Genomic DNA, 23,933 nt, shown 5'->3' with positions numbered 1-23,933 from the left:
GTTTTTCCTCTACCACTTATTGTATATATTCTATAGGCTAAGCAAGCAGCAGGAAGACTTGGTTGATGCATCTCTGTTCCCTTGCTGAGGCTAGGGGAGGGAGGTAAGAAGCTGCCAGCTGCGGGACTTGGGGAAGCTCACTGTACCATCACAACAATCTTCCCCTGAGCTGTGATAATATCATCTGCTTTGCTGTTTGAAGTGTCCTTTAGACAGACAAGAAGCCAGCAGAGCTGTTACTGGCCATTAGACTAATCTTGTAGCCAATATTTGTAAACCAATAGCCAATGCAATAAATCAGTAGCCAAGTGCTTGCAAAATGCTGTTGTGTCTTAAGTGGCTGGGTGTTCTTTTGTCCCATTTCGTGTGTATGTATAAATTTAAGAGTCCTGGAGTTTAAAACATACTGCTTACCCATCTGAGCCCAGGAAGACTTAACCAGTTCCAGCCAGCACAACCTCAGCCTCTACCACAAGGGGAAAGGGTGTGCTCTCTCCTGAGCTTGCTTGGGGATGCATCCAACTGCAATGCACCTGCCAGGAAGAAATGGGGTGGGAGCGGGGCAGACAGGGCCCAGCTGTCCAGTACACAGAGGATATATTAACAACACTCAGCAGCCTGTATTTGTCTCTTCATTATCAATTAGTCCCTTGATTCTAGGACTACCTCACAGGGAGCAGGAATTTGGACCTAGGGTCTCATCAGAGCAAGAGCATTCCTGTCAAGCAAGAATCTGGCCTTTCAAAAATTGCAAGAAATCTTGGCCCATTCTCAGTGAAAACTGAAACACTTCCACTTCACACACAAACCACCACTTTTTGCACAGAAGCTCTTACTAGCACAGTGACCCTGCCAAAGGTGTCCTGCATCCCCAGCACAGTTCCCCTATCCCTGTGGCTGGCCAGGAAAGAGGAAGCAAGAGCCTCTCGACCACCAGGGAAAGCTCCAACATGGGTCTCCCTTCTCCTTCTGGCTCTCCCCGTTCCACAGTCGGCTAGAAAAGCTGCAGAAGCGGTTTCGCTCTTTCTCCCACTCGCACTCCATCCCTGCCCCGCTGCCACCGCTGCAGGCGAGGGGGACACGGGGCAGCCCAGCGAGAGCCCCGCCGCCCCACGCCGCTTCCGCCGGGGCCGCGGCGGCACCGCAGCTGCAGAATGTGCTGACCTCAGCAGCGGGTCGCCTCCCGGCGCACCGAGCCCTCAGCGGTAAGGGCCCTGCTGCCATTGTGGGCAGGATTGGATGCTTCCATGTATTCATTTCGGTTTAATGAAGGCGCATTCCTCAGAGGAGAAATATTTACATTCAGCTTCCCAGGTGGTCACCTTCGCCCAGATGACACACAAACAGGCAGCCCCCCGCTCCCTTTTCCAATCCAAGCCTCTTTAGAGGGCTCGGGAGGAGGGGAGACAGCGGAGGGGGGCTGCTGGGGGAGCAGAATAGAGAAGGGAACAAAATGCTAATAAATCAGCCAGCCAGCCCTTTTCCCCTCCCCTCAGTGGAGTCAATGGAAAGTGTCATTTCACATGCTAATCCCCCTCCGATCTCTTTACAACACCTTTTCCGAAAAGTGTTTGGGAAAAGTCCTTGTGGCCCGTTTACAGCTCCCCGCCGCTTCAGATTCCTTCTTGTCTAAGGCCGCGGCCCCGGTGTGGGTCTCTCCCTCCAGCAGGGCTCCTTACAAAAAACATCTCAACAAAGACTTTGGAGTTCATCAGCCTCCCACTGAAATTCACAGCTGCTGAACAAACTAATCCCCTCTCTTGGCCTTTCTTCCTTTCAATGGGTTCTTGGCTTCAAAGACACTTTGGGAAAGGACTTTGTGGGGACTCACACTGCTCCCTCAATAGAAGTTAGTGCAAGCATTATCTTCAGAGCAAGTGGCTTTACAAACAAATACTGCCTAACAATCTCTGCCCCTCCAGCTCCCCCAAACACACACAAGCCTAGCCTGCAGACATGATGTTATCTGCCACAGGATTAGAGCTCTGTTCTCTGTGCCCGGGGATCCTTTCCTCTGCCCCCTTCCCCCCCAAATTCTTTGTCAACCCAAAGGCCTTCTCACACAACTGAAAATGCTTTCACTGGTGCCCGGGTGCTGTGAAGCCATGTGGGGCAATGCTCACTGCCCGTAGACTGAGACATTGCCAGCCAGCAGAGATGGTGCTATAAACAGAGGAGCACTTTCCAGCGGGGTTTGAAGGGTAATATACCACACCAGGGACAGGGCATTTGCAACAAGCCTCTCCAAGAGTTTCAAGCAAGTCACCTCACTTCCCCCTTCGGCTTGCTTTCAAAGCAAAGAGCTTCAGGGATGGTGCTTACAGGGGTAAACATGAAGCAAAACACAGCAACAGAGGGGAAGGTGGGATGGCAGCACAAACAGCCAGTCTCTGCACAAGTACTGGGTAGCAGTAGCTATGAGTGCTGGAGGGAACTAATGTCAGATGTATCTGAGAGCTATGTGGAAAATCTCTGCTTATTTCTCAGCAGTAGAAGTGGCCGGAGTTAAAGAGAGCAAAGGGCTGGATGGCAAAGGGTACCATAACTGTATCCAAAATGCCAGAATCTGAGAAATGCCAGGCTTGTTAAGTGATCTCAAAAAGCTGGGACTTCCCTTATACACTCATTAAGCAAATGTATGCCACCTGGGCTGTGTAATAACCCCATGCTGATGCTGCACCAGTGTTACCTTGGAAAATCAGCTTTGCTTGTCCCTGCTGGGGGACAGCTGTTAGGCCAGGCTGTTTGCTAACTGCTCCAGACCAAGAGCTCTTCAAGACTCCAAACTGGGTGTTTGCTTCTGCCAGCAACAGAACTACAAAAGGCTTCTTTTCCTTGAATGCATGTGGTGTGTCCCCAACACCCATAACTTTCAGAAACCCTGGGCCCTTCTCAGTAACAGACCTTCAAATTTTCAATCTTTTCAAGCCTTTGCTTCCTCCAAAGTCCTCCAGCCTTGGGTCATGTAATACAGTCCTTCATATTTCAGAGTTTCATATGTGCTGACTGGCAGGGTTGTACATACATACTAGCTAGCTGACAGAAAAAAAAACCCAGAATTACTTTATTTTGTAAGAAAGAAGTTTGATTCTGCAACCTTTATCTCAGTACTGTTTCAATTCAGCCCTTCTTACCTCCTTAAAAGATTAAATCAGCCAACAGATTCCTAAGTTATTAACTAATGATAAGAACTGACAATTCAAGGGTATAAATTTCCACACAGGTCCAATCCTTATCCTCGTTCAAGCTGCATGGCTTCAGCGGTGTAACATTTATTTCCAATGGGAGACAATGTCATCAAGGGCTCGGTTTACTCACGTACTTCCAACTCTTGATGTCAAGTGCAAAATCTCAAACACTGCTGAGATTCCTCAAGAGAACCTGAGTCTGGGGCCTTCTTGTGTCTGAGGCAGATGAACAGTCACAACTGATGCAGGTGATCTGGAGATCAGTGCTCTGACCCTGCAGCCTTAGGGAGTGTGTAAAACCTGAGGTCTCACCACACCAGGATGGATACCACCCATAGCAGCAGAGCCCAAAATCTGGTTTGCCCCACACGGTTCTCAACTGCCCTCTCTGTGGGTGGCCATGCAGACTGAAGAAGTCCCATGCAGCCAGAGGTAACAAGCCAATGAAGAAGAGCATCACAAAACACAGCTTTTATTTCACTGTTCTGTAATTTCTCAGTGCATCAAACCGCAGCAATAGAAACAACACAGCAGCAACAAGGAGGCACTTTGACCTGGAAAGGAGTCAATGAGACATGTCCTCTTCCTCCCTTCTGTGATTCTCCTCCCTCCTAAGTTTCATGGTAGACTAGGTTGATTCGTGTACGTCACTGAACCGCAGGCCCACGATAGCATTATCACTCAAGCAGCAAGAAGAGCAAATAGGGGCTGACTGCATCCAAATCTTGGGAATAAGCCTTGCTCTCAGCTATGGATCAGTGATTATGCTGCCTGTTTAGTAAGAAGGATGTTGAGAGAGAAGGCAAGGAGGGAGGAAGAGAGAGAAATAAACACACAGAAAGATGTGCCCTAAAATCCCATCTGCCTTCCCAGACTTCTTCCTCAGGACAGGTACTTTTCATCTATCTACGTCCAGAGGATTGCCACAGTGATGACAAGTCTCAGCACAATCCGTATCTTCAAGTCCTGACAAGATCACCTCCTGCAGCATATTCCTACCACCACAGTGCCAATGGGCATTTAAGAACCACCTTTTCATGTATCTGTAACTGTAGGTAGTATGAATGCACCATACCTGCAGCAATGAGCTGTCTCTCCCTGCTCAAGTCTGGGCTGGTCAGGGTAGCTCAAGGGAAACCTTTAAGGGACTTAACAATCCCTGCTGCTCTTAAAGTCCCTAGGCCATCTGAAAAACCTGAAGTAGGAAGCCTTTAGATAATACCAGTAGGTAAAAGTCTAACTGTGCTAAAGTAAAAGAAGTGAAAAAGGCCAAGAGCCAGAAAGGGCAGCTTTTAGCCCCAAGACAGGATATGACTGGCTCTGGGGAGAAGCACACAGAGCACAACCTGCCAACATTCCTGAATGGGAGAGTCCCAGGAACTGGAAATGGAAATCATCCCTGGCTCTGAAACATTATGGGCTTGAGCCTGCAGATGATGGGGGAAAAGATATAAAGGAAGGTGGATAGAGGGTAAACAGGACACTTGACTTTTAAAAACAAGAGAGCTGGGTGAAGAAGAAAGAGAACCAAAGCTGGCCCAGAATAGACTAGTAGTTAGCCCCAGCTGTAGCAGGATGTGGGTGCAGAGGGGTAGAAGGGTGAGTCAAGGATGAGAATGAAGAGAAAAAAGGAGCCAGGAGAGATCCTTGCTGCAGCCCAGCAGAGTGAGGACACACCAGCCTAGATTCCCAAGGCAGCCCAGCTACCACTCAGGAAATGTACTCTGCAGCAGGGAATAGAGCTTGAGGCTCTTCTGTGGTGGTGCTGCAGGTACCAGCCCTGTTTGTTTCCTGAAAAATAAAAAGCAACATCAGCCTAGAAGGGAAAGATTTTCCTCTTTATGCTGGGGATATAGGGAAGAAGAAGGACCTCTGTGCTACCTGGACAGCCTGAAATTGAGATCCCTGGGCTGAAAAGTGGCCTCAGACTAGTAAGAAAGAAGAGAGAGAGAACAGTCTCTAGGAGCTGCAGGCACCAGTGGGCCAGGCGTGCTGGCTTAGCACAGTTCCAGGCACTGGCACAGACCTATTTCTCCAGAGTCAGAAGGAGAGTCCACAACCTGCAGCACATCAATAGGTGAGGCAGTCCACCAGCTCCTGGTGTGCACTGTTCCAGCTGCTCCACACTTTACACATTCAGCTTGCCTGCTATGGTCATGAGGACTTTCAGGATGGGCATGAAACCAGACACCTCACTGAAACTGCTGCTGCTCACAACTTGGGTGTGAACCAGGAGACCCTGTGGGTAGTTCTTAGCCTCAATGCATTGGGCAATTTCGTGGAGACCCATGAGGATGGCTGGAGAGAGCTGTGGAGAGGGAGAAGAAATGAATCAGCATATTCTGTGTTATAACACAGGTCTCTCATCCTCCACAACCTTCATTACTGTTCTCCACTTCATCTTCACCAAACAGCACCTATACAGTCAAGCACTGGCAGGAAGGCTAGCTGCTTCTCCCCTTGCTTTCCCAGACTATAACTGCCAGCTGGCATCAGCAATTGGCATCACCAGCTTCAGAGTTTTCTAAGCTAGTTACACTATGTTCACACTTAACCACACCCAACTGCCCCTTCTCATCCAGGATCTATGTGCCAGTCTTGAAGGGTAAAAGCACTTTTTAGATACCTCCTCAACTTTTCCTTACACTATGTCTGGGCCAAAGTTAAGAAAGAAGATACAAGGCAGGCTGGATTAATGACCACTACAAGGTTTGGCACTCCCCTTGTCTTCCAAGAGAATATGTGGTGGTTACACTGGTACAGACACCAAGACCCTCAATCCAAGGTGGGCTCAGGGATTCGTTAAGTGAATTTACCAATTTACCAAGCAGGACCACAAGGAATGGTGGCAGCTACTCACCGTCTGCTCGCGCAGCTTCTCATACAAACACTCCAGCCGCTGCAGCGCGTCCTCCAGCTTCCTTCGCGTTTTCTGAAGCAAAATAGGTATTGCTTGTTCAAAGCCACCTCTCCAGAGCCAAAGCGCTCTCACTCAGTCCCTCCCTTCCTCTGTCTTTCCACAGCACCTTACCATTCAGCTGCATCTCAGCCTCTGACAGCCACGGTCTGTGACACAAGCCAGCCATGCCCTCACTCTGCACATACACATATACACATATACGTGTAACATTCTTTCCCCAACACAGAAAGATGGATTGCCCCTTTTCCCATCTCCCAGCCCAAGCATCCCTCCCTTCTGCCAGTACTTGCAAACCACAGGATAGACTGATGACTTCCAAAGTGTGAGAGACATCCACTAGTTGACCCATGGGGTATTCAGACAGCCTCATCCTGACCAGCCCAAGAAAGAGCTTCTTCCTGGTCTCCTTAGTGAAAAGAGGGAATATCCTTCCCACTCTAGGTAACCACCAAGGAAAGTGTCTGAAGTGAGTACTAAGGCTCTGGTAAGACTGACCTCATAAACCCCATCTTGAACAATCCACTCATGGGTAACTTATTCCATGAATACAAATGCCTGGCTCTGGGCACTGCTGGAATAGGCCTGGAAGCCACAGGAGTTCAGGTGCCTTGCACTGCTGTACAGAGCCAGCTATTCAACCACCACCTGAGTTAAGTGCTTAAGCCCAAACCAACAGGCCTTTCTGTCCATAGAGGGAACCTTAGATTCTGCCCTCAGAAATTGCTATGCTGCACTCTCAGAAAGCACAAAGCAAACACACTGAAGATGCTGCTCTAATTGCCTGACTCTGGCATAGCAGTCTGGGCTCAGTGCTCATCCTAACACCTATCAAGCAGAGGTATTCTGGGAAGCTTCTTAGTGGCCCCAAGCCCTTGGAAAACTTAGCAACCTAACACAATGTGCAAACACTGCTTTTCTGCTTCCAGACAGTCTGGTCTGACACATTCACCCAATGTGATGTGCCAATAGCCTTTCAGGAACCAGGGTGGAGAAATTACATTTACTTGGACATAAAGATTGTTTGGCTTTCTCTTCCACCTGGCATATCTCAGCCTTTCCCTCTACGGTCTAAAGATAGCTGGTAATACCAGCTCTGCAGGAACTATCTGCAGATCAGGCCAGTGAAACTGAATTAGCTGAATAAATTCTTCTACTTTCCTTAAAAGAAAGAGCCAGGAGGACAGAATCATTGCTCCAAGAGGGCAATGAGAATCAGGGGTTAAAAGTTAGAGAATGCATCTCAGATCCCAAAGATGAACAAGCCTGCAGCCGAAAGGAAAGAGGCAAATACAGATTAACTTGGTTATAGGGACAAGAATTTTCCTTTCTTTACCCAACCAAAAGAAGGAAACACCAGTCAAACATCTATAAGGGACAAAAAGTCCAAGATCAGAGAAGGGAGGACTTACTGGATCAGTGGCAACAGCCGAGCAGCGTCGCACCAACCCTTCAAAGGTAGCCTTCAAAGCCTGGTGCTCAGGGGGCAGCTCTTTCTTCTCAATGACTTCCCGAGGTAGCTGGTGATACTGACAGAAAAAAAATACAGCTTCATGAATGCAACAGGAGCATGAAAGGCCGGAGCAGGTAGATTCCCCTCTTCAAACTAGAGAACAGAAAGAATTTCACCCCTTCACAAACCTAGAGAGTATCTGGAAGCACAGAGTTAGGTTATCTTCAGACTGTGATACAGCTCCAGGCCTCTGTGGATTCTCAACTCCTAAAAGGCTGACAGCCTGCCTGGTCTCCCTTGCTCTCTCCCACCCATACCCAGGTGTAATTTTTACAACTTGGCAACTCCTCTAATGCTCAGCAGAGATGCCTTGTAGGGGCTAGGGAGCAGCATAAGCCCTCTGAAGCTGCCAAACAGTAAGAACCTCAAAAGCTGAGTTTTTCTGCTTGAAAAGATGCTGGTGGCTGGGGAATGCCCCACTTTCCTTGGTACCTGTAGGCTGCCTTCCTTGGGTGCTCCTGGGGGTGACTGGCCAGATTCTTGCAACCTGGATAGCTGAGGATGGATCCCTTGGGGTTCAGCAGGCACACCCATTACTGGAGTTGTGATGGGGGCCAGAGGAGTAAATTTCTCAGACAACTGTCAGCAAAGAAAGGAAAGAAAAGAAAATCAAGAAAACCAAGTCCATGGAAGAAGGGTTGGTTGCTTCTCCACAGAAAAATTCAACATCCTTTCTAACTTGAAGAATCTTCAGTTCTCAAGATGATGAAAGAACACATCCCTGCTCTTTCAGCCCCCTGACTCAGAGAATAGGGCCCTTCCTCTTCCATCCTAGATGAACAGTCAAAGCGACAGCAAGAAAAGCCCTCTGGAATTGTTCAATCAAACAGATCCGTTACCCCTGAGAGCACTGGTCCTCAGAAAGCCGCCTGGTCTCTGCAACGGCACGAGTCCTGAATGTAGAGATTAGCAGCAGTAAAGTGTCCAACTGAGCAAGTATTGGGGAAAATCCCACGACATGGGGGGAGATTCCTCTTGCAAACACTTCATCATGCCCCTGCTAAGCCAGAGAGTCATGACAGATTCTCTCCAACAGGGCTAGATCAAAAGGAGATGGCTTTAACAAGAGGCTAATCCTGTTGTAGTGAGCACAGCCTGAAGCAGGTTCCCAGCTATGCTGCCAGAAAAAAGGGCGAGAAGTCTGTTCCAAGCTAAAGAAGAGGGGTGGGGGGTGGGAAGGATGCCAAAGAAGCTTCTCATCACACCTGCCAGCAGGCACCAGTGATAGAAACAGGGTACTGAGAGCATTTGTTGCAGAAGAGCTCAGCTCACAGGCCCTCCAGTGCAATCATGAAAAGACAGAGAGCTGCAGAACTAACACAGCAGGCAGCTCACAGCTACACCTGTCCCAACTTCTCTCAGCACAAGTGCCTTATCATTTGGTATCAGCATCTGAGGAAAATCACTGTCGGTCTCACTGTTCTAAGGGAAAATGCTGCCCCTAGCTGTCAGGTGTGAAGAGAATGTGACTTCCTCAGCCACTATCAAAAAAATTGTGTAGGCAAGGGCATAACATTAAATCCATATTTTTAACAACAAGTTATTGTAGGCAGCCTGGGAAGTACTGACAGAGGATGCAACATTAGAGCTGATAACCATATTACAAAACAGCCACCCTGCAGAACAGCATGTGACTTTGGATGGCAAAGAGTCGAGATTACTTAGACTCCAGTCCTAGCCACACATGCAGTACAGACGTAGACAAAGCAACAGGGACAGAGACCTGTGGAGTTTGACAGTGAGCATTTATAGGAATGTATCTGTCACATGGAACTCCCTGGCTAAAAGACAACCAACACATATTGTAGCTGAAAACTTACCTTTTTCTTTTGAAGGCCTCCTCTTCCAGTAGAGGGGTCACTCCAGGATTCCTGAGCTGCCAGGACAGAGGACAAACCACAAACCTCAGACTGTGAGCAGCTGGCTGCAGCAACAATTCATGAATGGTTCAGAACTTCCTTCAGGAGAAGGCCCTTTGACTCCAATTCCCTTGTCATTGCACCTTTAGACTGTTTCAGCTGAGGAACTTCAAACCCAGCTCACAGGCTCATGAGATGCTCTTGCATCCCCTTCCCTTTCTTAATTTCATTCTTAGTATCCTAGTATGTGCACAGCCTTAATGAGGTGATGTCTGATCAGACTGAACTGGCACATACCCACTCCCACACAGGAAACTTTTTTCTAAACTACCTGAAGCTTTCTAGATTCTGTATAAGCTGCAGAAGTCAGCCTGGGAGTCTGGCCTGAACCTTGGTGGGGACCTGCATAAGTGTGCACCTCACATTTCAGGAAGTTCTTGGGTTCCCCAGAGAATCTGGCACTCTGGTAGCACAGCAAGAGCTATGCTACAGGTGAGAGGGTTTCTCACAGGAATGCTCATGGTGGCAGTCCAAAGCAATACAGGCTGCTCTGATAAAGGCAGAGAGATTTAGGGGTGGGTTCCTTTCCAAAATTATGTTCAGAACCAAAGCTTAGCAAAATTTGCTGACTGCGAAATAGAAGGGAATAGACTTAACCAGTAAATGCTTTGGGAGCAGAGGGGTGTCTCAGCAGATGCTTCTGTGGTACTCTAACCTCACTCCAGGTAATTTAAAATCCATCAGACAACATGATATCAAAAGATATCACTCTTCATTCTGCAAAGGTCAAATTGCAACTACCTTGTCTGCTGCTGTCCTGTAAAGGTGCCTGCATCTTTAGACAAAACCCCAGTATTAATAACCTCAAACCCATGAAACAGGAATAATCTGTGAGAAAACAGAGGAATTCTAAGGGGGCAATATCAGAATTGCTGGAGCTCAGAGCCACACTTAATGAGCTACTGATCCTGAACTGAGCTTTAAAAATCACAGGGGAAAGATGGAAAAGGTGCTTCATTACTTTAATTACCTTTATTATTAAAATTCTGGCAGCCTCTTTTTGCCCTCCCTTTTCCCATGATTTCAAGACTTGCTCTCTGATGAGTTTGGATCAGAAGTTTAATTAAGTTGGCACCTATTTCTAGCTTGGGGATTCTGTGCCCTAGAACTCAGCTGGCCCCCGCTCAGTCTGTGGCCCAGCAGTCCTTGGCACTATTCCAACCCAGTGGCACTCAGTATCCTCACTGGAAACAGCTATTTAAATTATACCCTTTAAGCCAGGCACTTAATCATCAGACATGAGAGACAACAGATCCTGGTGCATTTTGATGGGGTGAAATGCTGTCTTCCCTATGCTAGTTGTGAAATAGTAATTCTCACCATCCCTGAAATGAGTGCCCCATGGCAGCAGTCTTCAGCAATGCCTGTCCTAGAAAAACAAGACCATCAGAGGCTGGAATCAGGGATTATCCCAGCCAGAAAGGAGATGAGCCAACATGTTGTTGTCCTTCTCCCTGTCCCTGACACTCTCAGGATCTTGGGATTTCTGCAGGTGGAGGTGTCTGTTCATTGTGTCAGCAATAATGTTCATGAGCTGTAGGTACTATGTTCAGGAATTTCCAAAACAAGCAACTTTAGCTAGTCAGATTGAGTGATTTTACAGTCCCTTTTCAGATTAAGAAAAATACAAATCAAAACCAGAACAATAATAGCAAGCAAGAAAGCACTCTCAAGGAAGCCAGTTTGCATTGCTGAACCAAGCATGCCATACATTGATGCCAAAACTGGGGGCACATGCTGCCAAGGAGAAGGGAATTTCTCAGCAGTGAATTCCTGAAGGGCATCTTCAGCCTAAAGAAGTGCTTGAAATCACTGCCGTGGAACCATCTTCCCTTACCAGGGAGAAACTGAGCTATTTTGTTTCTCTGCTGAAGGGACAACTCCCACTCCACGAAGCCAGACTGCTTGGGATGTAAGTGCCCGTAAGTACTTGGATTTTTTTAAATAAAGCTGTGAGATTTGTGCCTGGTAGGTGGTTGTGCCAAAGAGCAGTAATCAGAACAATGACAGACCACAAAGACATTGAGCCTTACCCCACTGACAATGTAGAATATAACTACCTTCCAACACCAACGAATCCCAAGGAGAGAAATCAGTACAAAGTATCAGTCAGAAAACCCCTTGGGTCCGAATTTTCTCCTACAGTCAAACTAATATTCAAAGCCAAACCTCACCCTTTAACTAAAGCCAAAAGGGATTTCCAGTTCCCCTTGGAAGAGAGCCCCCAGATTCTGCTTGGGAAGCTCTTCTCTGCCACTGCTTCTGCTGGGACTCCACCTCTTCCAAACCACAGGAGGAAAGCACAAACAAAACCATGCACAAGGCTGGGAGAGTGGCAGGGAGAGATGAATTACAACCACTGGCCTGCTCCTTACCTAGAGAACCAAGACAGGAAAACTGTCTGCTTCCCTGTCCTGCTGGCCCAGCAACTGCCTGAAAAGACAGAGACTGAAAATGGTCTAATACCTCCAGAACTGGAGGGAAATAGAGAAGGAAGAAGTGGTAGACCCTATTTTCTGTACCCAAACTCATGATAAATAGCATAGTACTTTTATTTCACTTCCAATATCTCCAGCTGTCACTTACTAGTCCTCAGGACAGGTATGTTCCCTACCCCACCTGTATAGCTCCCCAGGCATGCAAGGGAACAACAAACAGCAGTGAGCATGTATGCATGCACACACAACAAAACATGCATTTCACTGGAAGCAGCAACATTGCCTGCCCCACAGGTCTGGAGGTTTCTCTGGGTACTACCTGCATGATCCGTGTGGGGATCTAGCCAAGGGAAGAAACCTGAAAATCAAGGCAGGGTGAAAAAGGCATAATCACCAACAGCTTCAATTCAGTGAGTAATTTCACTGAACTACTATACCAAAAAGCTTTTCAGGAAGGAATTTGTCCAACTGTAGTTTAGAGGCTTTGGTGTGTAGTCCCCACAAACTTCACGCAGTGGGATTTGCTATTCTTGGATAACACAGGTCAGCAAAGGATTTCAGGTGAAGGCAAACATCATAGCCTCAGTTCCTTCACTCTCAGCATACGTGTGGCTTGGAGAAGCATCTACTCAAAAATCTATGGATTATCAGCCTTGTTATTAGGGATTTCCATAGCCTGGCTAAGCCTGTCCCTTGAGACAGCAAACAGAGAATTAATAAACACCAGATATTCTAGGAAATAGAAGGCATACCCATCCATGGAGAACTGGGTCCAACAACACTCTTTCTTCTATTCATCATGCTAGCAAGGACTTCACACAATAGATGGGATTCAAACTATAGACCCAGAGGGGTCTAAAACACTGCAGAGAGGAATCCAGAAGTGATTCCCAAACAAGCCCTTTATGACAACAGGAAGAAAATGGTAGCACTAGACCACAGCAGATAGAGGAATTTAATCCTGAAGCTAAATAAAGGATATCTCATGGACAGGGAAGTTCTCCCACCATTTCAAATACACTTCTCATGTAAGTTGCATGAGCAAGGTCAAGATGAGCAAACCTTCCATCAGGCATTCCATGGGAACCACCACCCCTTTCCATCAGAGCAGATGCCTTTGGAGGAGATGACAATTCAGGGTGCTCTGAGGCCCTGAAGAGACATCATCTTGCAAACACAACCTGGTGGTGTGTTGCTCAGAGCAACTGAGCAGGCTGAAAGAAGCTGTCACCATTGTTGTGTTTCACCACCACAGCAAGACTCAGCACTCTCTGCCTGTAAGGTTTGCCTCAACATCACATCCAGCCTTAATGGAGACAGACCAGACCTCAGAAGATCCATGTCCATTACACACTGGAAACCCCACCTGGGCTTGTCCTGGACACACAGGTCACACAAGCAGCACTTACCTGTGGGAGGAGGAGGAATGGCTGCTGGCAGTGGTTTAGTAGATGGAGCTCCAGGACCTCCCTGAGGATAACCCATGTTCATGGGGCAGCTGAAAGGTGGTGAAGAGAAGTCTACAGGAGACTGGCTTGCCACAGGGAGAGGGCAGGCTGCAGGAAGCTGAGATGATGGGACTGAGGCTGGAGTGAAGAGGGCAGGTCTGGGTGCTGGAACACCAGGAGATGTCATGGGCATCAGCTGTCCTGGCAGAGAGGGCTGGCTGGAGAAAGGAGCAGGACCAACAGGTCTAACTCCCAATGGTCCAAATGGCTGAGACTGTGATACAGCTACAGACAACAAAGAGAGTGCATCAGCATCACTTGTTTCATGTGCCAACCACTCATAACACTATCCTTCTTGGTAATAAGCCTTCCCTTCTTCAAGCCATGCCTTTTAATATCCGTGCCCCCCTAGCCCAGGCTGTATCAGTGAAACTGCCACCAAACCAGCTGTGGCTTTTCCGCCCCAATATATGCTTACTATCAGCACACGTGCAGCAACAGTTACTACAACTACATCTGTCAGAAGCACTGAGAAAGCCTTTTAGACAGCTGACTTGCTCCCAATAGGCCTGTGAGGAAAAAACTAGAGCAGCCACCCACGTTGAAGGCTTTAGTCCCAGAGAACCTAGAAATGGACAAAACTATCTGACAGTGCTTACCTGGCCCTGAGACAGGAGCTGGATTCAAGCCCAAGTTGTACTGTGGATATGGGTGCCCACTGGAATAGACACTTGTTTGTGGACCCGTGCTGGCCTGGGGAGGGGCAACGTGGTGAGGTGTCACAGACATCGCTGGCACTGGCTGAGGTGTGAAGAGGGAAGGCACTGAAGGCTGAGATGGTGCTGAAGGGGCAAAGGATGATGGATAGTTGGGCTGCAATTAAAAAACAAAGAACATGCAAATGGCTGACAGTTATATGCATACACAATACTAGCAGATGCAATTTCTATCCCTGTCACTTCTCAGGCAACAGAAGATGCCATTGTTGGTGCCCTGAATGCACTCAATCAAAGGCCTTTCCTACCACATAATTTGCTCGACAATATGAGCACCACACTCTTCAGAGTACCCTCCAGCTCTCAAAAGGATTAGTCCTCAGGAGCAAGTTCCCATATAATGACTTCCTGGAAGCACAACCAGGAGGAAATAATGAAGGAACAATAATGGAATAATAGAGGTTGGAAGCAAAACTTTGCAAACAGTCTTGTGCAAGAACTGAGATGAAGCCATGAAGCCATACTACACTAATTTTACTAAGATATCAGGGTAAGATGAGCATAGGAAAATTACCCCAGCACCTTTCACCCTAAGATTTGAGATCCCAGTGCATCACTACACCTGTAACATTCTCTTCCAGTGACTGCTTGTAGGACAGGGCTTTGTGAAAAGATGCCAGACAGCTTACTTTTGGATTGTCACAGAGCTTGCATTTGCTCCAGTGAAGGTCATCAATGAGGAATTCCTCAATGTCTACAGTTTATGCCATCTCATACTACTTCATATGCCTTCCACAACCCAGTAGCCTTCCTCCCTCTTCCCAAGCCACGAACACCTGAGTTTAGGGCCTACCTTCTCTGGATGCCTGGGACCTGCTTTGTGGGCTGCTCCTTCAAGGACAGAACCACCCTTGGCTGCTGTGGGTTTAACGACCCCTACATTGACACGAGTGTAGGGAAAAGGGGGTGGCTGCTGATTACCCACATTCTCTCCTTGAGCATGAAAGAGCCGGTCTCGGAGCTGTTCAATCAGGAGCTGAAAAAAACTATGCTTTAGAAGAAGCACTTCGAGAGCCCCAGATGGAAAATACTGAGGAGGCATTTAAAGTAGACCCTGACCTAAAGCACTATGAATCAAACTGCAAAACTAACCTTGTCCCCAACAGTCATGAGGAAAAAAGCCTCAACAAATGGAAAATTACAATCCAGGACATCACCTGCCATACTATCAGGCAGATGAAGGCTCCCTGATCCTTCCCCCAGTCTTTATAGTATTCCCTCCTCAACCCCTACCCACATTTAGGCACTAGATGGATTTATTTCAAACTGCCAGGTGGCCTCCTCATTCCCTTCCTCTACCATCTAATTCAGGAAGAGAAGCAGCTTCCCTGACAAGCTGGTTCCCAGTGTTGTTCTCCATCAACCATTTTACAGTTCTATAACTCTTTCCTTTTCCTTGAATCAAAGGCACTACAAAGAAAATGCAAATATTCCATATCCTGGAATTCCTTCCCCCCTCCCCCTTTATTCTCAAGTTAGCATAACTAAGGTGAAACTTTAAGTCCTGATGCATGACAAAACCCCAGCTCTCTCTCATACAATTTCCATCCCTATATTACTCTTTCCCACAACAGCTTGCTGCTCACTCACCTCTTTAGAGCTGCTGGGTAGGTAATTCATTGCAGCTGCCAAGCATCCTTGTGATGCCAGCAGATTGGCATACTGGGTGATTCGTTCTGCCAAGACAGGGCCTGGTGCTGGTCCTGCTGTGTCTCGGAGCATCTCAGTGGACCTGCTCAGCACCATCACCTTTTCTATAAGATCCTGAATAATCCAGGAGGTAGGAAGAAATAAGACTACTCAGAATATGACTAGTTTACTGGTCCATCTCATGCTGAGACAATACCAGATGGCTCTCCCCACTTTCAGTAACATCAGGGCCAATGTGGATAGAAGTTACTCCCCCTCTGCACCAAATACTGTCACTGATGACCATTTCCTCAGATGCACTTGGGAGAAAAACAGGAACCAGGAAGCAAACCCTGGTTTGCTTAAAGAAGACATTGCTTCTTTAATAGTAAGGAAAAAAAAGAAAATCAGAAGCCACAAGGTTGTTCCAAACAACTGCGATCATTTTACTAGGAAGCTACTATTGTTACAGGCAATCAACTTGGAAGAGCAAGGCTTAAAACCATACCACGAGAAATTCACTAGAAAAAACTAGTACTGCTGGCAAAAGGACCAGAAGGGTTTAAGTTACTCAAAACTCCTTCAAATCATAGAAATGAAAGCAGTGTTTACAGCTGTAGAATGATACATGCTGATATCTGGCAACCAGGAGGAGGCCAGTTTCAGAAACAACCAGGAGTGCTGAAGATGCCTTTTTGTTGCTTTTACTCAGTAGTGGGATTTCAAAATCAGGGAACCCTGTAGCAGAGGGCATTATCTGCAGATATCCAAGTGGAAGACTTGTCTAGCTCATTGTCTAGCAAGTGACAGACACAACAGGACTGGACTTAGTGACTTAGCCAGGACTGGTTTAAGTGTAACAGATTACTGAAATTAACTCAGTTGGTCAGAGCATGGTGCTGGTAATACCAAGGTTGTGTGTTCAATCCCCATATGGGCCATTCACTTAAGAGCTGGACTTGATCCTTGTGGGTCCCTTTCAACTCGGGTTATTCTGTGATTCTGTGAAATAATCAATAGGAATGAAGAGAGGGAGGTAACACTGTTAACTTAGAAGTCCTGATTTATCTGCAAGGTGTGACTCCCATATGTGATCATTCTACTTGCAGTGGGAATATCATGATCCAGACTTCATCTTATTTTGCTAAGGCTGCTCTGAAGGTACAGCCGGTAACTGCAGCATTAAGTTATACATGACAAGCACAGCAGCAAATGTACCCCGGTAAAAAAGAAGGTATAGCTCAAACTTCCCTGACCAAAAGGAAGCTCAGTGATGGCATCAGTATGTGAGGCAAGTAACTCCTGTCTGTGGCTGGATTTATGTGCAATGTAAACACACAAACCCTGATTCAGAGTGCAAGCCTCCTTTCAAAGTAGGCCCATAATCCAGGCTAGAAGGAGACCTGTCCACTGGAAGCCAAATACCCTGATGGGAAAATGCAAACAGTTCAGGGATATCAGACTGGCCTGAAGAGGAGTCAAACCAACATCATAGCGCCTGTACCTGTAGGGCAAGGGGTGATGAAGTCTCATGGTTTTTCACCCAGCATTCCACCAGCCTCTCCACATTGCCTGATGAGATATAGCAGAGGCAGGCATCATTGGACAGGGCTGCATCTCCCTCTGACTCCAGGCGGGCACCCAGCATGTCTAGAGAGGAAGAAATGCAGCCAACACTTAACATATTCCCCTTTAGAAGAGCCCATTAACCCCAGTGCTTTGAATCTGCACCTAATTAGAATAATAGAATAATTTAGATTGGGAAATAACATTAAGATTGAGTCTAACTATAAACCTAGTACTGCCAAGTCCCAGTAAATCAAGATTTTAAGTGCCACATATTCTTGTTTTTTAAATAACTCCAGGGATGGTGACTCTACCACTACCCTGGGCATCTGCTCCAATGCTTGACAACCCGTTGAGTGTAGGTGGCTTTCCCAACGGCCAGTTTAAACCTCCCCTGGTGAAACTTGAGGCTGTTTCCTCTTCTCCTATAACTTGCTATTTTGGAGAAGTACAACTTCCTTTTGGGTAGCTGTAGAAAGCAGTAAGGTCCCTCCACTCCTCCTTTTCTCCATGCTAAACATCCCCAGTTCCCTCAGCTGCTCCTAAGACTTGGGATCTAGACCCTTCACCAGCTCCACTGCATAACTGTTGGATAACAGAGAAATGGGAAGGAAACCCAAAGCAAACCTGGTTGAAAAAATAACTTTTCTACATCTGCCAATTTTTATGTCTGCCCAAACACATAAAAGAAAGAAATGACAGAAGAATTCAGTGAAAAAAAAAAAAATCCAAGACTTTTTTTTTTAATTTCCAAAAGAGGTGTGGGAATCTCCAGGCAATTGTAGGGTGCTGAAACCTGTTTGAGGTGGAATTAAGCCCACTGGACCTTTTACTGCAAATGAAATACCCCACTCTATGGAAAAAAAATCACCCTCTTCATGTCTCAGCCTATGGATAGCATCTATCCTGTTTTTTTTCCATGCTACTTCTAGAGGTCACAGACAAGTTTACACCATGATTCTCAACTACAGTGTGCACCTATCACTCTCCTAACTCAACAGTCCACGCTTATTTAAGCTCCAGATAGATGTAATGATTAAGAAGTGGTTCCTTTTCTTAAGTCTATCCACTTCTTTCTGTAAGCAGCCCAGAGGTACCCTCTGCAAGAGAAATTGTATCAAAACATAGTACACTGCATACCACAGAAATGAATGTAGTCTTCGTGCTTTGAGTATGTTAACAAGATGGCCAGTGCCTCCTTCCAGCTCTGTAAATCACACATGCAAACAATATCTTGCCAGTTCTGCTGCACAATGCAGGAAAGTAGCTGTAAGGGAAGCAGAAGGCCTATCAGTCACTGAAGAAAAAGATAAGCTGACAGTCTCAGCAACAGCTCACTTTCAAACATGCTTTCCACCATGCAGAGACTATGTCACTGTACATTAAGGTCCAACAATCTCAGCATCCCAATGTTTGCAGTAACTGGAATCTGATGCCTCTAAGGAAAGTAAAAAAGCCCAACAAAGCACTTAAAAGAATATGGAAACAGCCACACTAGACAAGAATCAAGATCTAACACATATCTTGTTTCAGAGCAGCTGGTATCAATGACTGGGAGTACAGTGTTAAGATATCCCAACCTCTGTTACACTTCCCTGTTTGTAAATTAACAAGTTATGAACTTCCTAGTGGAGATGTAAAGGGGCCGTATGCACCCACAGGCTACAAGCATGAGAAGCTGAGACAGAAACCATTAAAAAAAAGGAATAGAGTACAAAGACATACTGTGTAGATAAAATTGTCATAAAACTACCAAGATATTAGAGTAAGTGCAATAGGAGATGCACAGATTCTGCTTACATTCTACTTCCTTCACTGAAGAAAAAGCATTTCCACATATATTCAGAGAAACATTTGGCAAGACAGTGCACACCTTCCCCTCCTCACTGTGTGCACAAAACCATCACTTACCACGGAGAGATTTGTTTTCCGCTTGGCAAAGTAGCGCTTCTGGGTTTCCTTTAGGAGGTTATCCCCACCAGCTATAGCTAAGATGATGGCATCAGCAAAGCGCTCTGCTCGCATGCACAGCTCCACTGCACCCTCAAAATTCCCCAACAAAAGGGCCTGGCTGATGAGTCCATCTGTATCTACAGAGGTGAGAAGCAAAGTCAATCCCAAGAGTCATCACTCAGAAGCATTTAATGATGCTTGTTTTAAAGAGTAGGCAGTAAAAACCAGTAACAGTGCAAAGAAAATTTGGAAACTCAAAAAAAGCCACTGAATTGACTCTAAGTCTTCCATCATCTAGAAGATTCTTCTATATTTTTAATGGGTCTCTCACCTGGGAGAAGTATTTCTATGCTCAATGTGAAATGCTGCATAACACTTGAAAGGGTCATATGTTTTAAAAGTATCCATCTACTGGAGTGAACAAGATTCCTCCTGGTCTCTAAATTTTCTGGGTTTCCCTCCTCTCCCCTTTTCTTAAAAGGGCAGATATACTCTTTATGTAACATACCTTCTGTGACAGGAATCTCCAATGTGCTCATATTCTGTGGGAGGAGGTTATCAAAAAAGGCTGAAGAGGAAGAAACAGCAGCTACGTCATCGCTGGAATTCATCAAAAGCTGTGCAAAAAGTGCAAGAGCTTATTTAATTCACTGCACACACATATTCTACCCAAAACAGTTCAGTGAATTATAGGGTGGGATGGGGCTGCTCTCCATTTGGTTGTGCATGCTCATATAAATCTAATTTCAATTTGGAAACTCCTGTCACTGCACAATCAATCTGCACAGTTTCACAAGGGAAGCAACGAGAGCTGTGCTGCAATTGGAAAAGCTTAGGAGATTGATGGTGCAAGACATGCAATGCCAACAGCACTGCTGGGCAGCATTCGTCAACTCAACAGTCAGCCCTTGAGCAAGCTGAACTATTTTAGATGGAACAGAGACAAGAACAACAAGTAAAATCTGTAAATAACAGGTTGGATCACAGCCAAGTGTGGTACTTTACTGAAATGCAGGACACACTTGCAACTCTTAGAATATCTCAGCCAGTGTTTGAGGCTTGTGAAGATGATTACTAAATCAGAGGATATAAATTTTAGATACCTCAGAGGAGAAGAATTTACAGTGAACCAGGCCTTGGAAGGCATCTGAAGATTGACATCCCAAAATTATGTGAAAATTCATTTCAGAGGATAGAGGTGAAAAAGAAAGAAAAACCACAGCAGAAGCTGCACAGAGGAAATCCAGAACAATAGATTAAAGTTAAGCTGGGGTGAGGCTAATTGTATCACTGAAGAAACCAACACAGATGAAGCAAACCTTATTGCAGGAATAACAGCCAGGAGTTCTTCATTGCTCATTGGTTAGTTTTAAAGCCAGAAGGGAAATTATCATTTAGTCTGACTCTGTGAAGGTCTGACAGGCCTGTGAATGGCCCTCTGCAATGCCAGCATTGAGCCCAAGCTGTGGCTGGAATTAGACCTTCCAGTTCATTCTGCCCTCCTCTGCTCTCCCAAGCTGGCAAGATGTACAGGACATACCTGATCTGGTGCAGCATTTGTATCACCTGCCTCAGGAAGGGGCTGTTTATCTGGGATCCCATTACTCAAACATGAGGCAATCTGGAAAAGTAACAGACACACATAGAGTAAAGCAAAGTAAGCACCTGGACAGCAAAACTACCAAGAGACTGGCAAGTCTCAGACACAATTCCCCGAACTCTTTCACCTGTTTGAAAACTTCCACCTCACCCTATTCCTGGCTGGTTGCCTATCAGTGACTATTTATCCTTTTCAGAGCATTATCCATCAGTACTATGCCAGACTGTCCCCACCTGTCACCTTCTTCCTGGCTGAAGAATCCCCTGAGATGCAGAGAGCTGAATGCTAAAAGAAGCTCTCACAACTGCACTGTAGCTGAACACTGCCCAGTGCACCAACAACTGAAAGCAAGATAACTGGGCTCAAGATCCCTTTGGCTTGATTCAGTACAGCTACAGTTACACCCTTACAAGTGCTTGCATTTGCTTTTTAGTGGGGTATACTTCATGTGACTCCCAGCTGAAATTTCACACACTTTGGTCATTTGTGTGCTATGAGATCACCTACTCAGTTCCAGTAGGACCCTACAACTCCCCTGCAGCAGCTTTAGTGCTGTAAAGGTTTCTATCTATTGAAAATACCCCTTACCTTTTTTTGCAGATCCTCTTTACTGTAGCCCAGCAGCTTGAGAAGTTTAGTCCTTGCCTCCTGCTCCAAATTCACCTGAGTGCCAATGGATATTAAAAAGACAAAAAAATATGTAAAATCATAGACATCTATACACTGACAATAGTTAGCTGCATCTGACAGCAGCAAAGTTCAGAGCTCAGTTTATAGATAAAGAATTCAACTACGAAAAGTCCACTTAGTAACTACTGTGTAAAGATGTATGGAATTTAAGATACAATCATGATAAAAGGGCAAAACTCAACTTTACCACAGTTACAACTGAGGTACAACTGTGTATCAAGACCATGACTGTATACATACCTAGTGTACTTGGTCATTAATTCCCTGGATAGTCTAGGAATTGCCAAACTAATCTCTTAATAAAGAAAATTGATTGATTTGAATCTGGATGAAACTCAGACAAGGTGGTTGCCTGAATTGCTAGCTGGTTTCACAAGAATTAGTTAACTGTTACAGAAGCTCCCTGGATGAGGATTTCAGACACTCCCCAAAATTCCACAGGCGGCACACAGTCAAAATGACAGGCACTATTTATATGCTTTAATGCATGATTTACATTCTGCAGTGATAATCTGTCTGTCCCAGTTAAGTCCCATGCTGCTTCTTCTACATAAATGATCAAACTGTACATGTAAAAGATACTTGTAAACAGTCAATTTCAGAAATTGTTCCTGCAAAAGTAGGAATGTGCTGCAGGACACTTTTCTACAGAAGCCTAGTTTATAGTTTAAGACAGTCAATTGTAATACATGTTTATGTGCTGAAGCAGTTTCCCAGGAGCACACACCAGACAGATTATAAAAGGTGACAAAAAATGTGACAGATTGATGTGTCTCATTTAATGCAACTGAAGACATTGTTGCAATGGAGACCACTTTCACCACCTAGGTTGACAGCTGGCCATCCTGTTCAAGATTCCCCACTCAAATATAATATAATGGCAAATATCTCAATATTTTGCCCTCCACACTGTAAGCCACTGCCAAGACTAAGCTCTGCCTCTTTAGAAGGACAACTTCTTATTACCAAACTCTCATGCTACCAAATTGTCCATGAAGGCTAGTCAGTCCTCATGCCAGCACAGCTCTCTGCTTAGTTCTAGGGTATGTCATTGTCCATTCGGATTTCATATTGAAAAATAATAATGTACAGCTCCACAGGTTGCAGGCAGATATAGTTTGGTAGTGTGTTGAGATGAAAAGATCCTGTTTCAGGAAGCCCAAACAAGTCCACTGAAAAGACCATTCCTAATGAAAACCAAGACAATCTCCAACACCTCAACTTTCTTTAGAAAAATAATAAGCATATTAATTCAATTCCATTTTATATTTTAAAGAACAGGAATATAAAGGGATAGAGAGGACCATAATCCATCCCAGGATCATAGTAGAACTGACCTCTGCATTTCAACACAGCCATCCTACCTTCAAGAAGTTCCAAAGGTTCTCCTCAAATGGCAGCTTGGCTGTCTGGATCTTGCCCTGGCAGTAATCAAGGAGGTTCCCTGACTGCAAAGCCATCTGCAGTTCCTTGGATCGGAGTAGGAATTCAGTTTCAGTAGTGACTTGACTGATGAATACCTGGTGTGGGTAAGTCTGCTGCATTTGCTGTCCAGGAGCTTTGGTAAGACCAAAGGTAATCAGTTTTCCTCCAAACTGAGAATGACAGAGGGAGACACAGAAAGTATTCTTATAAACAAAGGTAAAAGCTACTCAGAGTTCTTCATTTAGCAAGGCAGACCCAAGCTCCAGCAGTGATCATAAGGAACCCAAGAGTTTAGTGTGTATGGATGGGATGAGCACTGAAGGAGCTCTCATTACGAGCCCTTTGGCTGAACTGAACAGTGATAAATTTGACACTTGTGCGTATCCGATCAGGCCTAGCCAACTGCAAGTGCCAGAGAGGCACAGAGGAAAAAGTGCCATTGAACAGAACTGTTAGTTCTTTTGTTACATGGAGAGGCAGACTGCACTGATAAAAACTATCAGGTGAAGAGCATGCACTAGACAGACAAAGAACAAGTCAAGCAACAGGCTAAAAGAACAATTCAGCCATCCAATTTAGGAGCAAAGATGTGAGGAAAATTAAATGCCTGGATAGGAAAGAGACAGACAGAGGACAATGGGAATACATGCCAGTCTGCAAGGACAGCTTTTACAAATTTTTCTTTGATTTTGTTAACTTCTACTTTTAATCTCCCATTCTCTGCTACAGGACTCTTTCTTGTTGGAAATATATCTGAATATTGAGAGTAAACAACCTTCACTTCATGGGAGACCACAATGCACCTTAAACAGGCATTAAAACAACTAGCAACAGGAAGATACAGGTTTCTCCAGTGAAAGCAAAGGATTGT

The 23,933-nt window shown here is 45.6% G+C and overlaps 1 protein-coding gene across 4 annotated transcripts in view; it reads right to left on the bottom strand.

The window, feature by feature from the left end:
• Positions 1–3,644: 3,644 nt before the first annotated feature.
• Positions 3,645–23,933, bottom strand: part of SEC31B (SEC31 homolog B, COPII coat complex component) — a 35,042-nt gene continuing 14,753 nt past the window's right edge. For 2 of the 4 annotated variants that reach the window (XM_030275979.4, XM_072931044.1), the window contains exons 11-27: positions 23,002–23,232; positions 21,536–21,610; positions 20,888–20,968; positions 19,856–19,964; positions 19,306–19,484; positions 18,535–18,661; positions 17,333–17,478; positions 15,790–15,963; positions 14,993–15,175; positions 14,083–14,296; positions 13,385–13,708; positions 12,295–12,333; positions 9,439–9,494; positions 8,051–8,197; positions 7,518–7,634; positions 6,049–6,120; positions 4,953–5,496 (exon numbers count right to left, since the gene is read on the bottom strand). In XM_030275979.4, coding sequence (XP_030131839.4) covers positions 5,317–5,496; positions 6,049–6,120; positions 7,518–7,634; positions 8,051–8,197; positions 9,439–9,494; positions 12,295–12,333; positions 13,385–13,708; positions 14,083–14,296; positions 14,993–15,175; positions 15,790–15,963; positions 17,333–17,478; positions 18,535–18,661; positions 19,306–19,484; positions 19,856–19,964; positions 20,888–20,968; positions 21,536–21,610; positions 23,002–23,232 — 2,454 coding nt within the window. In that variant the 3' untranslated portion in view covers positions 4,953–5,316. Of the gene's footprint in view, positions 5,497–6,048; positions 6,121–7,517; positions 7,635–8,050; positions 8,198–9,438; positions 9,495–12,294; positions 12,334–13,384; positions 13,709–14,082; positions 14,297–14,992; positions 15,176–15,789; positions 15,964–17,332; positions 17,479–18,534; positions 18,662–19,305; positions 19,485–19,855; positions 19,965–20,887; positions 20,969–21,535; positions 21,611–23,001; positions 23,233–23,933 lie in introns of all 4 variants that reach the window. The other 2 variants (XM_030275978.4, XM_030275982.4) reach the window with 2 other exon arrangements.

Source organism: Taeniopygia guttata, chromosome 6 (assembly GCF_048771995.1).
Source record: "Taeniopygia guttata chromosome 6, bTaeGut7.mat, whole genome shotgun sequence".
Lineage (NCBI taxonomy): Eukaryota > Metazoa > Chordata > Aves > Passeriformes > Estrildidae > Taeniopygia > Taeniopygia guttata.
Note: the sequence above shows the minus strand (reverse complement) of the source record. Positions and strands in the feature narration are given on the sequence as shown.